Source organism: Polypterus senegalus, chromosome 3 (assembly GCF_016835505.1).
Source record: "Polypterus senegalus isolate Bchr_013 chromosome 3, ASM1683550v1, whole genome shotgun sequence".
Classification (NCBI taxonomy): domain Eukaryota; kingdom Metazoa; phylum Chordata; class Cladistia; order Polypteriformes; family Polypteridae; genus Polypterus; species Polypterus senegalus.
In genome coordinates this window covers 109,329,267-109,345,963 of record NC_053156.1, presented here as the reverse complement: position 1 = coordinate 109,345,963, position 16,697 = coordinate 109,329,267, and the positions used below count along the sequence as shown (strand labels likewise).

At 35.0% G+C, this 16,697-nt stretch overlaps 1 protein-coding gene across 2 annotated transcripts in view; it reads left to right on the top strand.

Moving 5' to 3' along the window:
- The window catches only part of tmem181 (transmembrane protein 181), a 55,869-nt gene extending 39,471 nt beyond the window's left edge, over positions 1 to 16,398 (top strand). For both annotated transcript variants that reach the window (XM_039747777.1, XM_039747779.1), the window contains exons 9-17: positions 811 to 941; positions 3,529 to 3,620; positions 4,467 to 4,524; positions 5,753 to 5,855; positions 7,980 to 8,031; positions 8,840 to 8,922; positions 10,434 to 10,523; positions 11,888 to 11,954; positions 14,758 to 16,398. In XM_039747777.1, the coding sequence (XP_039603711.1) occupies positions 811 to 941; positions 3,529 to 3,620; positions 4,467 to 4,524; positions 5,753 to 5,855; positions 7,980 to 8,031; positions 8,840 to 8,922; positions 10,434 to 10,523; positions 11,888 to 11,954; positions 14,758 to 14,842 (761 nt within the window). In that variant the 3' untranslated portion in view covers positions 14,843 to 16,398. The remainder of the gene's footprint in view (positions 1 to 810; positions 942 to 3,528; positions 3,621 to 4,466; positions 4,525 to 5,752; positions 5,856 to 7,979; positions 8,032 to 8,839; positions 8,923 to 10,433; positions 10,524 to 11,887; positions 11,955 to 14,757) is intronic.
- Positions 16,399 to 16,697: the final 299 nt, after the last annotated feature.

Below are 16,697 nucleotides of genomic sequence, written 5' to 3'. Positions count from 1 at the left end.
TCTTATCATATAGTTATTGATTTTTTCTTTGTTTTCTTTGTCATTTCTAAAAGTAAAAATTAGAAGTACATTTTAAACATTTATTGAATTCAACAAATGTTTTTGTTTTATAAATGGGACATTTGAGATTCTAATCTTACGTTTTCATGCAGAATGTAGAAAAATAAGTCTGACATAATTGAAGGTAATAGCAACTAGTTGTTGTACAATGGCAAACAATGTATAAATTATCCATGAAAAAGTATAAAGATAAACATGAGCAAAATGCATGTTTTTTACTAAAATGTTATGTAGTTAATTACTGAATTATAAACACACACATAAAGAGGAAATCCTTAAGGAAGTCATTTTTTGACTTGGAAAAACCGGACTCTTGAGCAACGAATTTGAGGGTGGGGGGGGGTCTTCAATTTAAAAAGTCCTTTTCATGGTGTTTTAGGTTTCCTGTTTACATGCATGCCGATAATTCAGGAAGTAGCTACTTACAACATTTTATCAAAAAAGTATGCTCTTTGCACATTTTAAGCACAATGACTGGGTAGTGGACTTGTGGATTATGCGAGTAAAACAAGATTTTTTTTTTTCTTTTTTCCTTCGACATATTTACCGGTAACATTGTTTGCCATTGCAGGACATTGATCAATATTGTTTTCTATTATATCATAAAATTAACTCCTCTGCATTCTGCATGAAAACATGAGATTAAAGATTTTCCTCGGCTAGTACTAGAGTCTTCCTTTAATGTGTTTTAAATTTAAAAAAATAGTGATGTTGTTACATGTAGTTTCATACATTTTTCCTGTATTTCAGATCCATTCTTTCCTCTTTCGTTTCTGATGACCAGTTGGTTTCCTGGCATGTTGGATGATATCTTCCAGGCCATATTTCTTTGTGCAATGTTGCTGTTCTGGTTGTGTGTTTACCATGGAATAAGAGTTCAGGTTGGGGAAGAACATCTTTACATTCATTGCTTTTAATTTGGTTCTATTAAAAAATAGAAAAGTCTGTCAGTAAATTGCATGCAGTTGCACATTTTAAAATATTGTCACTTCCTGGTATGTCTCTACTAATAGTAATAATACCAAATAATAATAATAGACTAGGTATACAGAAATGAAATTTTAAGCACAGTTTTTATTCTCATGTGAAATGTTATTGAACTGTAAGCTTTTTACATTGCATGTTATAATAATGACGCAACAAAAGAGAGTAAGGGGGGAAGAAGTGCATTGAGAAATTGCACTGTGACAAGAAGAAATAATTCAACTCATTAGCTGTGTCTAATTATCATGGAGACGACTGCAAGGTTTTAATGTAATGGATACTTATAAAATGGACATAAAAATGTTTGACTGCTTTTTATAATATTAGCTTCAAGGTTTGCGCAATTTGCCAAACCAAATGATTCAGAGTGAGATATAGAGTGTGTGTATGTGTGTGATCTGCTGGAATTTTCACCCACAACCATCTCTAGGGTTTACAGAGAGTGGACCGAAAAAGGGAAAATACCCAATGAGCGGCAGTTCTCTGGGTAAAAATACCTTGTTGATGCCAGAGGTCAGTGGAGAATGATCAAACTGGTTCTAGCTGATAGAAAGCCACAGGAACTCAAATAACCACTTGATACAACAGAGGTATGCAGAAGAGCATCTGTGAATGCACAACATGTCAAACCTTGAAACAGATGGGCTACAGCAGCAGGGTAGTTCCATGTCAAATCATAACACTTTTGGACCTCATCGTCACAGATTTTAACAAAACTTGGCATGCTAATTTGATCTTATGAGTAACCAATGGAACTGAAATTGCATGTGTCTTGGATCAATATTAAGGGAGATTTAAGCTAATAAAGTCTGAACTGGGTGATTACTTTGACTGGCAATATCTCCCAAAATATAATTTGCACAGAAATGGTTCCCATATTGTTTTAAAGCTCTGTTCCAACTCTGTATTTTCTGTAAATAGTATGCCATCCCCAAAATGAAAAATTACCATGTTATGAGTGATTTTAATATTAAAAAATTGAATAGTGATAAAACCTGTATTTTAAAATTGTTCAAGTTTTTACTGAAACTAGCTTTATAATGTCACGAACATCTCCAGAAAATTTGGTCTTTTGTTTTTGAGTCATTGCTGAGCTATCATTGCTTATAGGTGGCATCACATGGTTTCATATCACTGTTGAGGTCCAAAAGTGTGATGGGGGCACCTTGTTGAAACAGTATAACTCTGCAATGCTATTGAATATGAAATGTAAACTTCGTACAGTGATAGCTAACAGATTGGGGCACAGAAAAAAATTGAAATTGCTTCATAAAATGTTTTGGTTATGTACTGTAAAGTTCAGTTCTTTGGAGAGAAATTCCTAAGACACCTAACTTTTTTGTGATTTATTTAGTTGATATTGGTGTGAAGCAAAATTTTTTTATTCATATATTTTAAAAAATTGGAGTGTTATACTCAATACTGGTCAGCCATTTGCAACTCATTTATTACATAAGCAGAATATTAGCAGTTTATTTTTGGGTATGTAATTTAGGCGCAATAATGCCAAAAACCGCTTTGGACATAAGGTGTTAAGCTATGACCCATCTATCAGAAACTCCATTTATTAAAGTGGGAAAATTTTCACAGATCAGTTTTTACTGAAGAAAATTACGTTGCATTTAATTTGACATGCATTTCCAGCATTCTTATTTTCAGTGGGGCTACATTATGTTATTTTGAATTTTAAAGTCTGTGAAAGTCTAAAAATGCACCTGTCTCTAGATTTGTTTTATTATTCCACAGTATAATTTGACATGTTACTGTATATTTTATTTAATTCATTATTAATGAGTGGGTAGCGCTGCTGCCTTGCAGTTAGGAGACCTGGGTTCGCTTCCCAGGTCCTCCCTGCGTGGAGTTTGCATGTTCTCCCCGTGTCTGCATGGGTTTCCTCCGGGTAAGTCGATTTCCTTCCACAGTCCAAAGACATGCAGGTTAGGTGCATTGGCAATCCTAAATTGTCCCTAGTGTGTGCTTGGTGTGTGAGTGGTGTGTGTGTGTGTGTGTGTGTGCCCTGCCCGGGGTTTGTTTCCTGCCTTGCGCCCTGTGTTGGTTTGGATTGGCTCCAGCTGACCGTGTAGTTACGATAAAGCGGGTTTGATAATGGATAGATTGATGGACTAAGGTCCAACATGGCTAAAATTACAGATTTATCTTGTCGTACTGAATGTGTATGGCTATAGAGCAAGGTAAACACTCTCACTGAAAACACTTTTTGTACAACTTGATAGTAGCATGTTGATCTTGTGTTGTTTAAAAACAACAAAAGCATGTCCTTTGAGTACAATAAATGTGAAAAAATGCACAATTTATATTTTATTATATTTTAGTTAATTTGTTATTTATAAATGTCCAGGTTATGTAGTAACACATGTATCTGTGAAATATAATAAAGTGACTTTTTGCTTATGTACCATAATTGTCAACTTTGGCAAGAGTGTGTAATGCATACATTACCTTTATCTGCTTATTCTTGTGTAGGGTGAAAGAAGGTGTTTAACTTTTTATATGCCAAAGTTTTTCATTGTGGGCCTTCTCTGCGTATCGTCTGTGACACTGGGAATTTGGCAAACGTAAGTGATAATTTGCTGGTTGTTCTTTTTCTAGATGCTCATTGCATTCTTTCATAAAAGTGGCTTAAGACCATTTTCATTAAACAAAACTTGTAGAAACTTACAAATATATTTAGATTTTTGAAAAGGTTATTAGTGTTGCTAGATTACAAGTAATACTTTTAATATTAACTTATATGTTCATAAAGAAAACTTGAAAAACAAAAATAGATACATGCTTCTTGCATTCAGACCCAAGTGCTCTGTAAGCTGTAAGTTACTATTTTTTTTTTTTTAAGAAAAAAATGAGAAAAAATTTAAAAGTAACAAAATTGCGTTAACGCTACTAGCCTTTGCCTGCATACCATTGAAGTTAGTATCATTGGTACACATTCAACTTTAACAGAAGGTATTAAAATTAAGGCTGAATATCATTACATTAGGCCAGAATAGAAGCAATAAAAATGCATCTGTTAGGGTAAAGGTATATCACAACTGAACAAAACCATCAAAATGCCAACAATCACACTTTAGTAGTATACAAAGCTATTAGATGCCTAACTCAAAATACTTTGTGTTTTTGCGGCAGAACGTGGTTATCCCCCAAAATTCCTGTATGTAATCTAAATATTTATGCAAGCAGCACATTGGACTTTTTGACTAGCATGCTACTTAAAGATAAATAATGTTGTCTTTATATTTTTTTCCTTTTTGTACATGTGTTCCTTCTTGCAATAAAAACATGTCTTGTTCCAATCTGTATAACATTTTAACTTTTTTTATGATATAAATACATTTTCAAGGCAATGTATATTTGTTAAGTCATCTATATATTTATCCACATATTTATTTTACTTTTTTTCTTAGAGTGAATGAGTTGCATGATCCAACCTACCAATACAAGGTAGATGCTGAAAGTTTTCATGTAAGTTTTACCTTATGTTGTTGAATAATACTGAGATTATATTAGCCTTTATATATTACTAGACATTGAGCCCGTTACAATAACGGGCGCTAGAACAGTAGTGCATAAACATTAGTAGGAACAGTCTATATTAAATGGCAAGGGACCTTGTATGTGGCTGTAATATACGTCACTGTATTGTGTGCCTTTAATTTTCTATCTCAGTAATACTGGTTTGTATTTCCGTAAAATGCCTGTAATTTTGTTGGACAGTAATACAGTGGAACCGAAGTACTTTCCCCCATAGAATTGTATGTAAATACAATTAATCCATTCCAGACCGTATGAACTGTATGTAAATATATATTATTTTAAGATTTTAAGCACAAATATAGCTAATTATACCATTGAATGCACAGCGTAATAGTAAACTAAATGTAAAAACATTGACTAACACTAAGAAAACCTTGAACAACAGAGAAAACTAACACTGCAACAATTTGCGCTATAGCCTTACGACCCGCTCGCTAAAAACACCTTTTTTAATGAGTTTTAAGCACAGGGAAAAAAAATGAACATTTGAAAAATCCGGAATCTAATAAACAACCAAGAAAAGTAACATTGCAACAATGCACGCGTGTGCCTGTGTGTGTGTGTGTGTCTGTCTCTGTCGAGGGGTGTGTGTGTGTGTGTGTGTGTGTGCGCGTGTCTCTCTCTGTGGCGGGCCTGTGTGTGTGTGTGTTTGCGTGCGTGCGTGTCTGTCTCTGTTACGGGCCTGCATGCGTGTCTGTCCCCCATGCGGGCCTGCCTGTGTGTGTGTGAGTGTGTCTCTTGCGCGGGCATGCGTGCGTGCGTGCGTGCACGCATGTCTGTCTCTCGCGCGCACGCACCTGTGTCTCTCTCTCTCTCTCTGCACACACAGGGAATGCATAGGAAGAGACTGAACACGTGCCGTGATGCCCCACGCATGCACACTTCACCAGAAGACACGCACACAGGGGTTTTATTAAAGAGGATGATTAGACAGAAATAAAAAGTAACTTTAAATATGAAGCCATTTTTGCAACTGTATTTACATGTACATTTAGAATTTTTTTTCACTGTATAAAAAGCTATAGTTTCTACTTTCACTAAGTTTCATTCATAATGCAAGTTAATTAAGATGCTTAATGAAAAGATTAAACTCGCTGTAAATAGCCCTTTTCTTGACCAGCATGAATATGATTTTGTCTGTTTTTACTTTTAACAGGGAATGAAGATTTTTTTCTTGGTTGTAGCGTCCATCTATATTTTATATCTCCTGTTCCTGATAGTAAGAGCCTGCTCTGAACTAAAGAATATGCCATACATTGGTAAATATTTTTGGTTTCTCTCACTTTATATTATATACTTTCACACACACACAAGGGGTGTGCAGAAAGTAGGGAAACTCCAGTAAAATCATGCAACTTTTTTATTTCAACATAATCCCAAGCAACAATACACTTGCCATAATGTTCATGAAGCTTTCCTGTGCCTCTTAGATAAAATGTTTGTTTTTAGTTGACTTAACATCTTCATCATTGGCATACAGTGTTCCATGGTGATAACAGATTGGGGGACAGGTGGTAATATAGTCATGTGGTGCCATTGTCTGGAGGATAGAATGGAAGTGGTATCTTTTTAAATCCACAGTTTTGCAGATATTCTTTGTAATATTTGACACATAGGTGGGAGGTATTAAAGAATGATTGTCAACACCTTTCCTTATGACTTTTCCCTGATTAACAGTTGGAAATGGCAAAGGGAATCAACATGAACTATACTCTCAATATGTGAAATTGCACATGCAATCTTTCCATCACCATGCTTACATTTTTTCATCTCCAGTTATAAAATACTCTCTCTCCCAGTTTGCTTGAGATTTTCTTTGAGTGTTGGATGTGGTAATGCTTCTAAGGAGTCAACATTCTGAATTTGAAACATGCACAGATTCTGATTAATTAATGGATTTATTGGACTCGCAGCAGATACTACTAAGATTATTTATCTCATAGACATTTATTCTTTGAATTTTCATTACAACTCAACACAGGGTTAACATTTTCATCTCTTGTTGATGTTGAAGGATGGCCAGAACCTGTCTTGTCTTCAAGAGATATGTTGCTATGATGGAATTCTACTGCCTATCACTTGTTTGTGGCATGTAAAGAGTATTGCTTGTAGTAAATAGTGTTAATGAATCTCTGAATGTATATTGTTTTCCAGTAGAAATTCAGTGATAGTCTGATACTTGATTTTGTGATTTTTAGCACTTAATGAAATATAAACCACAAATTTGTAATTCACATGTTTTTCTGGAGTGGCACAGTGGGACTGGTATATTAGTATAGCAAGAGTTTTTCCAGTAAAATAAGAGAATTGGTCTCAGAATTTGGTTTGCAAGTGTGTGTCTGTTTGTGTGTGTATATATATACAAGAATCAGCCACAACATTAAAATCACTGACAGGTAAAGCAAATAATATTGGCTATCTTCTTACAGTGGCACCTCTCAAGGGGTGACATATATCAGGCAGCAAGTGAACAATCATTTCTTGAAGGTGATGTGTTGGAAACATGAAAAATGGGCAAACGAAAAGATCTCAACAATAATGACTGGGTCAGAGTATCTCCAAAATGGCAGGTCTTGTGAGGTGTGCAGTGGTTAGTACCTGCCAAAAGTGGTCTAAGGAAGGTCAACTGGTGAACTGGCAATTGGGTCATGGGCACCCAGTGCTCATTGATGCATGTGGGGAGCATAGGCTAGGCCATCTTGTCCGATCCTACAGAAGAGCTACTATAGCAGAAATTCCTGAAAAATGTAATGCTGGCCATGTGAGAAAGGTGTCAGAACACAGAGTGCATTGCAGCTTGCTGCGTATGGACGAACACAGCTGCAGACCGGTTAGAGTGCCATCCTGACTCGTGTATACTGCCAAAAGTGCCTGCAATGGGTACATGACCTTCAGAACTGGATGTTGAAATGGAAGAAGGTGACCTGTTCTGATATATCATGTTTTCTTTCAGATAATGTGGACTGTTGGGTGCATATGCATTATTTACCTCAGGAAGTGATAGCAGTAGAGGATGTATTATGGGGATAAGCAAGATAGCAAGATAATGTGCCCTGCCACACTGCAAAATTGTTCAGGAATGATTTGAGGAACATGACAAAAAGTTCAAGATGTTGACTTTGCCTTCAAATTCTCCAAATCTAAATCCAATTTGCTTCTGTGCTGGAAAATAATAATATACAATATATATAAAATATAGTAACTGTGGCTGTTAAACACATGGCTTTCACGTACCAGTCAGGAGTTTTTGTTCAGTCAGGTACATTCCAGGTACAAAGTTAATTTGAACTAGAGTGGTTACATTATAATTTGAAGATAAATGTATTTTTTTTTTTTTGAGAGTGCGTTTGTAGTAATTTTTGCTTTCTACTGTTGTTTTTCAGACCTTAGATTAAAATTTCTGACAGCTTTAACCTTTGTGGTGCTGGTAATCAGGTAAAAATCTTTTTTAAATACCTAATATGCCAATTTTTTGTAATTTTATTAATAAGCCACTTCACATTATAACAGTAGCCTTATGTTCAAACTTAGAAGTTTTAAAGTATTGCATATGGGTTTGCTTAAATTACATGATAGTAGAGTTTAAGCACTGGCTGGGTAAATGACCTTCTCAGAGTAACAAAGTGAGTCATTGGTGCAGCATCTATCCACAGACATGCACGTTACTGTATGTTAGAGCGCTAGTTATCAAGTTTCAAAACTAACTAAGTTTATATTGGTAGTGTACTTTATCAAGAAAGGGAAATTCTTGTCCTGTGGACTTGAGTATACCTCTAGTCACAGGCCACTTGCAAAGCATTATATCCTTGTTGGAGCAATTAGTTTAAAACATGTACATCTAGCTACCACAGAACACTTTTTCAGCCGTCATATTTTACTTTCTGACTACAGGATGTCTGGTGACAGTAGTAAATAAAAAAATAAGTTTTAAAGTATTTTGAAGAAAAAACACAGAATGGGGCCAAGATATGGTAAAATTTGTAATCGGACAATATCTAAATACTTTAGCATGGCATGTAATCCTTGGATAAAGTACAGTGACAGATTTTTGTGTTTTTTAATATTTAAAATGCCCTTCTTCAGGGCAAGTACCTGTACTTCATTTGTCAGTTGCAGCATGATTATGTTTAAATGATGGTCTCTGTGAAGCCATCCTGTCTCTGCTTACTTTCAACTATTCTGATATGGGTCATTTTCCTTTACCATATTCCTTTGAAGGTGAAATTTATTTTTTTTCTTGCAGCATTGTCATACTGTACCTAAGGTTTGGAGCAAAAGTTTTACAAAATAACTTCGTAGCTGAATTGTCAACTCACTATCAAAATTATATCCTTTTTAAAATGAAAATTCTAATGCAGCTGCAGGACATATACACCTTATCTGGGAATGATTTTGAATTAAGAAATGTTGATGTGTCTACGTTGTATTAATTGTGGGTTATTCAGCGAGTTAGAGAAACAGGACTAGAGGAATTTATAAATGAACAGAACTGTAAATAATAACTGACAATATAAAATGGTATTTCTTAAATATTTTTGTATTTTTAGCATTTATATAGGTAGCACAGTGTTTAGAGCTGCCAATTCACAACTTGAAGAGATTGGGTTCTAAACCTGGCCCAGTCAGTGTCTGCATGAACTTTGCATATTCTCTGTGTACCCACATGGACTTTTTTTGGAGAAGGGCTTTGGACATCAACCACTATCCATGAAACACCTTAGTTTAGCAATTTTTAGTCTCTTCCCCTCAAAATAACACGTTAAAATTTCAGTGTCATGTGAATCACTAGTTCATCACTATTGACAGCTGTCAGTAGTATGATGGGCTGGTAACCTGTTCTCAGCTGATATTTATAAAAAGTACATACATATTCTTATCATTGTAAATTTAAAAGAGATTAATAACAAATAAATAATAAAAATACATAAATGTTTAAAGTCAATGTATACTGTACAGTAATAAATTCACTGTGCCCTGCACATATGAAAAAACATTTATTTGAAATTAAAATTGATACCAGAAATATCTTCAACATAAGAAGGTAAAAGTATCCATATAGAAGAAGGATTCACCTGTTCTCCAAATTCTTGTTTTATACATTTTATTATATTCCTTTGTTCCTACTAACATGAATATGTAGATGTGTAAAAACTATTTAGAACAGTTCATTGCTCATGTTATACAGTGTTGTCTTGCTTTAGTGATTAAAAACAAATCTAAATTAACACATTTACTTATTACAGAAGAAGTATTAATAAATACTAATTGTGCAAACGTTTCACTTGGATTTGCACATTGAGAGTATAAAGTAGCCACAACATTTGAGGCTTTCAAATGTAACCCACATTTACTGAATAAAGGGATCACTGATACAGAATGTTTTTCCAAGTTGATTTTTAAAGCTTTTAGGGAGGGTGTAAAACTGAAAGGAAGGTAGTTAAGTCAAAGGAATGTTGTAGTTCCACTGGCATATCCGGTAGTAGCATTCATTTTGTATCTCCCATTATTCTTTCAAACTGACCATGTAAAAGCTGTTATACTGCTTCCTCTACATTTGAAGCATATTTACCTACAATATGGACTGGGATACAAGGCTACTTTCTTGAAATAAAGAAAACCTTTTGAAAATAAGAAGAAATTGGCAAAATTCAACACATGTAATTGGTGTTTACTACTTTAGCTACAAAAGGGATGTGAAATCTTAGTCTAAACAGAGGTTATGCCTCATACTTCAAAACTGAGAAAGATGTATTTTTTGTTATATCAACCCCCTGCTTTACTTTGTAAATTATTATGAAATGTCACATGTTACACTGTTTTCCTTAGCACAAGTCTACCAGCTGAATTTTTATCTTTCTATGGCTTATTGAACTTTTATCTCTACACATTAGCCTTTGTGTACTCTCCATCAAAAAATGCCTTATATGGTAAGTCTAATAGGTTACTCTTTGTTTAATTTGTATAGGTGCAGTAGAATTTAATGAACTAATAGAAATATATTACTATTCAGTCTGTGATAAGTTTAGGAATCTAGAACTAACAGCAGACAGCTTTTACTATGTTTTATTAGAATATACATCTTTCCAGAAAGTGACATGCTCAGAATGTTAAGATTAATTTAATGTAAATTTAAAAATATTTAAAAATAACAAGCAGTATTGGTAAAATATAAATGCAAAATAAATATTGCATTTGCTTTAAAGAATTATTAATAGAAATTGATGAATTAAAGTGTTCTGATTGGTCTCTTTTGGTCAAACTTGTTTGTTTATGTAGCCGGTTGAACAAAGTGTTATTTACTGTGTCAATAATGTTTTATGGTAAACAACAAAATTTTCTGCTTTAGTTAATAGGTTTTTCAAAACATTGTATTAATTGAGACGTCGGCAGGTTGACTGCTAGAATCTGTTCTTAATGCTACAGTAAAATCACTGTGCACAAATCAAATAACTGATTCACTAAGACCATAGTATAAAACTGATCTACAGTGTACTACAGATCTGACATTTATAACGAAAGTATTGTTTTAAATTACATTTTGCACTTAACCACTAAAACATACATGCCTATTATTTTTAGTGTTAAAGCATACGTTAAAAAGAATATTTTTCTGAGTGCTACTCATATCCAACAATCTTTTCACACTTGCTACTTTAGACAAATTTACAAGCATCAAACCCAGTGTTGGAATTCAGAATAAGTTGTAAAAAGAGTGTGTACCTCCATATTCCATGAGCTTACAGTCCTATGCAATATTCCATTTTCTCTTATGTACACAATGTCTGCAAGCTTCTTAGATGTGATCCTGAGAACAAAGGTACTTTTACATTAAATACTGACTATAAAAAAAAAATATACACAAACATGTGGAGTTCTCCACTAAATGCTTCTCATTTCTAACAAATGCCTTCAAAATGAACAGATCACCTGTTACTATGTGGGATGCTCAAATTAAACCAATACTTTTGTATGGATCAAATAAACATTATTTCAGTAGTTGTTGAATTATTACTACTGCTATTTGTCTGTGGATATTGTATTAATATAACGATCTTTTTTAACATACACATACTATTATGATTCAGCAAAGACCAGCAGTGACTTTTGTATGTTTTCTCTTTTAGCTATTTTGTTATAGCTTAAATAACTTGACAAAAATGGTTATTAAATGTGTTTTGTACAGCAAATACTATACATCTGTGACTGAAATATGTATTATTTTAGAAAAACGACGGTAAGGTTGTTCCATGTGAAATTAAGGAAAATATTTCTTACATGCTATTTAATGCAGATTCCCAACTGAAGGACAATCCAGCATTTTCCATGTTAAATGACTCGGATGATGAAGTTATTTATGGGTAATTATTATTATGTTTTTATTTTTAAATAATTTATTGTAATTATATGGATATAGATAAGAAGATAAATATGTATAACATCTGGAGAAAACTTTACTGAGTGATGTCATGGCACAAAAGTCCACTTTTATACATTTTTTTGGCTTTTTATCACTGAACATTGCTCCAAATCTAGCATTTTCATACTTGATTCACACGAGGACTTTCCTGGCATCCTGCCTCTTGGAATGTTAGACTCGCACTGAGCCACAACTGTGCATGAGTAACCTTGAGACACGTCTCAACATGGCCAGACTTGTTTCAACATGCTTGTTACTCTCCTTAATACTGTTAAATTCAGCACATTATTTCGCACTTGTCAAACATTTTTTTTAGTATATCAGTCCTTTTCATAATTTTCTTTAAAACTGAAAAGCATTCACAGAGCATCCTTTTTTAATCCACAGGCGGTTTCAATGCTATGCGTTTACCAGTATTTGAAAAGTTAAACTTATCTAAACAGTAAAGGACTACACCTTCAGAAAGTAATAATTTTTATTGGTTAATCCGATTTCCTAACCTGCCAGACTTGTTTGTCGTAACATGGAGCTCTTTTTCCATTATAAATTAATCTGCTGTGTGATTTTTAAATATACAGTACATCCAGAAAGTATTCACAGCGCATCACTTTTTCCACATTTTGTTATGTTACAGCCTTATTCCAAAATGGATTAAATTAATTTTTTTCCTCAGAATTCTACACACAACACCCCATAATGACAACATGAAAAAGTTTACTTGAGGTTTTGCAAATTTATTAAAAATAATAAAATTGAAAAAACACATGTACATAAGTATTCACAGCCTTTGCTCAATACTTTGTCGATGCACCTTTGGCAGCAATTACAGCCTCAGGTCTTTTTGAATATGATGCCACAAACTTGGCACACCTATCCTTGGCCAGATTCGCCCATTCCTCTTTGCAGCACCTCTCAAGCTCCATCAGGTTGGATGGGAAGCGTCGGTGCACAGCCATTTTAAGATCTCTCCAGGGATGTTCAATCGGATTCAAGTCTGGGCTCTGGCTGGGCCACTCAAGGACATTCACAGAGTTGTCCTGAAGCCACTCCTTTGATATCTTGGCTGTGTGCTTAGAGTCATTGTCCTGCTAAAAGATGAACCGCTGCCCCAGTCTGAGGTCAAGAGCGCTCTGGAGCAGGTTTTCATCCAGGATGTCTCTGTACATTGCTGCAGTCATCTTTCCCTTTATCCTAACTAGTCTCCCAGTTCCTGCCGCTGTAAAACATCCCCACAGCATGATGCTGCCACCACCATGCTTCACTGTAGGGATGGTATTGGCCTGGTGATGAGCAGTGCCTGGTTTCCTCCAAACGTGATGCCTGGCATTCACACCAAGAGTTCAATCTTTGTCTCATCAGACCAGAGAATTTTGTTTCTCATGGTCTGAGAGTCCTTCAGGTGCCTTTTGGCAAACTCCAGACGGACTGCCATGTGCCTTTTACTAAGGAGTGGCTTCCGCCTGGCCACTCTACCATACAGGCCTGATTGGTGGATTGCTGCAGAGATGGTGTCCTTCTGGAAGGTTCTCCTCTCTCCACAGAGGACCTCTGGAGCTCTGACAGAGTGACCATCGGGTTCTTGGTCACTACCCCAACTAAGGTCCTTCTCCCCCAATCGCTCAGTTTAGATGGTCGGCCAGCTCTAGGAAGAGTCCTGGTGGTTTCGAACTTCTTCCACTTATGGATGATGGAGGCCACTGTGCTCATTGGGACCTTCAAAGCAGCAGAAATTTTTCTGTAACCTTCCCCAGATTTGTGCCTCGAGACAATCCTGTCTCGGAGGTCTACAGACAATTCCTTGCTTGGTTTGTGCTCTGACATGAACTGTCAACTGTGGAACCTTCTATAGACAGGTGTGTGCCTTTCCAAATCATGTCCAATCAACTGAATTTACCACAGGTGGACTCCAATTAAGCTGCAGAAACATCTCAAGGATGATCAGGGGAAACAGGATGCATCTGAGCTCAATTTTGAGCTTCATGGCAAAGGCTGTGAATACTTCCGTACATGTGCTTTCTCAATTTTATTATTTTTAATAAATTTGCAAATACCTCTAGTGAACTTTTTTCACGTTGTCATTATGGGGTGTTGTGTATAGAATTCTGAGGAAAAAAATTAATTTAATCCATTTTGGAATAAGGTTGTAACATAAGAAAATGTGGAAAAAGTGATGCGCTGTGAATACTTTCCGGATGCACTGTATGTCTTGGGTCTACAATTTTGCCTTGCTTTTATTACCATGCCTGTCCAGTAGCAGATTGTTACAGTTCATTGTTTTTCAGCACTAAAAGGTGAAATCAAATATTTTACCAAATAAACTAGAGCATGACATACTGTCAGCTACAGAGTATCTTCTAGTTAGATATGCACAATATTGTAAAACTTTTTAGCCTCTTTCTCTTACTTTAACAATGCACAGTGGCCTTCATTAGGATAAAAGTGCATTAAACACTGAAAAACAGACTGTGTTGACATATATAGAAAAGAGTTTTATGATTGGCTTATTTGATACTTACACTGACTGGTAGTATCTGAAGACACACGTTAATTCTTGATTTTTTATTATTTTTTTTTTGTCTCACATTAGCTAGCTGCTGAGGTTTTTTTTTGTCATAAATTACAAAAGAGCTTGTCAAAAAGCCCAGCTTTCTTTATATAGTTAGTACTACTGGCAACCAGTCATACTTAGATTCACTTTAGTAATGGTAATTAATTAATATATGAAATATATTTGTTCTTTCTAGAAGTGACTATGAAGAAATGCCCCTCCAAAATGGCCGTGCAATAAAAGCCAGCACCAAGTATCCAGATGAGACCGACAGCGATTAACTTTCACATGGGTTTAATTATGTATGTAACTGGCTGTGCTTTGATTGCAGAAGGAGACCTATGAAGTTTACTTTGTGTATATAAATATATAAAAGAAAAGTTTTTAAATAATGAATGATGGTATTTCAGGGTTGAATTGTTTTATTTTGAATACCGACATCATTGGTCCCACATAGTTTTCTTCAATAATTGCAGTGCCTGGGTCAAGGAATGTTGCTTCGCTTAAGGAATTACAGTGAATGGACTCTTGGCAGGAGTGTTCTTTACAACACTGTGCTACTGAAAGAAACCGATCAAGATTATGAGACATTCTTTTAAAGTTTTCCTCTTATATGACAGTGCTGGGACTTGTGCAAAAGGGAATTATGTGAATGATTTTTTTTAACTGTAATTTATTTTGTAAAATAACTTGCAAACAAAAAATAAGCTTTGGGAGTATAACTCAAACTCCACATTATAAACTGTAATATCTTGCAAGTTTACTTTTTTAATTCCATTTTGTAGGTGATGCGAATTTAAAATTGTCAGCCAAACTTACAGGTTTTTTTCTTTAAAGACATTTTTCCATGGAGCTTTATATTGTTACTTTTGAGTAAATGTATTCAAAGTTTGACAATGGCCTGCACAATACAAGTTCTGAGTCTCTCGCCTCAGTAGTAGTTTTTTTTTTTAATTCTGTAGTTTGATTTTGTTTGATAATTTTAAAAATTAAGTCAAAACATGTCTGTTTGTTTATAGTGTGTTCCAAAACAAAAAACCAAGAAGTTTTTACTGCAATATTGTGCTACTCTTGAAGCTACGCTATTCTTTCAGTTGTTGTACTGCATAAAACATGGGTCATTTGGCTACATTTTGCCAGGAATAAGTTTTGCTTTGCCACAAAAATCAGTATTAGATTACTTGCAGTATTTTTTATTTGTCAATATTTGTTTAAATTATTCATAGAGGAGCTGCATTTAAGATGGGCTAATAGTCTTAATCTTTTTACTTAAAGCCTCTGTGCAGACCTTCGTGATATTTTTAGTAGAAGTAAATAGCAGCTAATTTGAACTTTCCACAGACTAAGCCCCCATGACATCTATTGTGCAGTGAATTGGTTTGGAATACTGCAGTCGTCAAAAGTGACTGATATGTCTTAAGGTTGTAGACGAATGGAGACCACAGTCTGATGGATTCCATGTATAGGTTGGCAAGCCTTCATATTACTTTGCTAATGCTGTCACCTTTCTATCAGGCCTTTGTACATACATTTAACCAGTGCCCTAAAAAAAATTCTGTTCCTGACCCTTGAAATTTGTTTGCTGAAATAATTAATTTTCTGACTAAGAACTTGTATGTTTTATAAACATCCAAGCCTGTATAGAAATGCTATCTTAAGCTGCTGTACTTTTTATCAGCAACCTTTAACATTTTTGTAGAAATTCATACTTCTTTTAGGGTATCTGGCTGGAGTGACTGATGAGAAGATTGTACTTGCAATACAGAATTCAATTTTGGAATATTGATTTAGTTACCTGGGGTGCATTTTAGCCACTTGGTGAGGCTATGTAAATAAATGATGTATAAAATAAGCAATAGCTGCTGCTGTAGATGAAATTGTCACTTACTACTTTAACACTAGTACATGATCTGTTGCTGAGATGGTCAGCATAGAGACACACTGCTTAGCACTACAGACGCACTACCCCAATGATCCTGGTTTATTTCCCAGATTTTTCGCACTCTCTCTGAAATTTGCACGGTGCTCAGAGTGTTTTGCTTTCTACCCACATGCCATTTTAGGTTAACTGACAACACATTATTGCATATCTTTTTGTGTGTGCATGAGAGTGCCAAATGCTGGACTGGTTTCGCT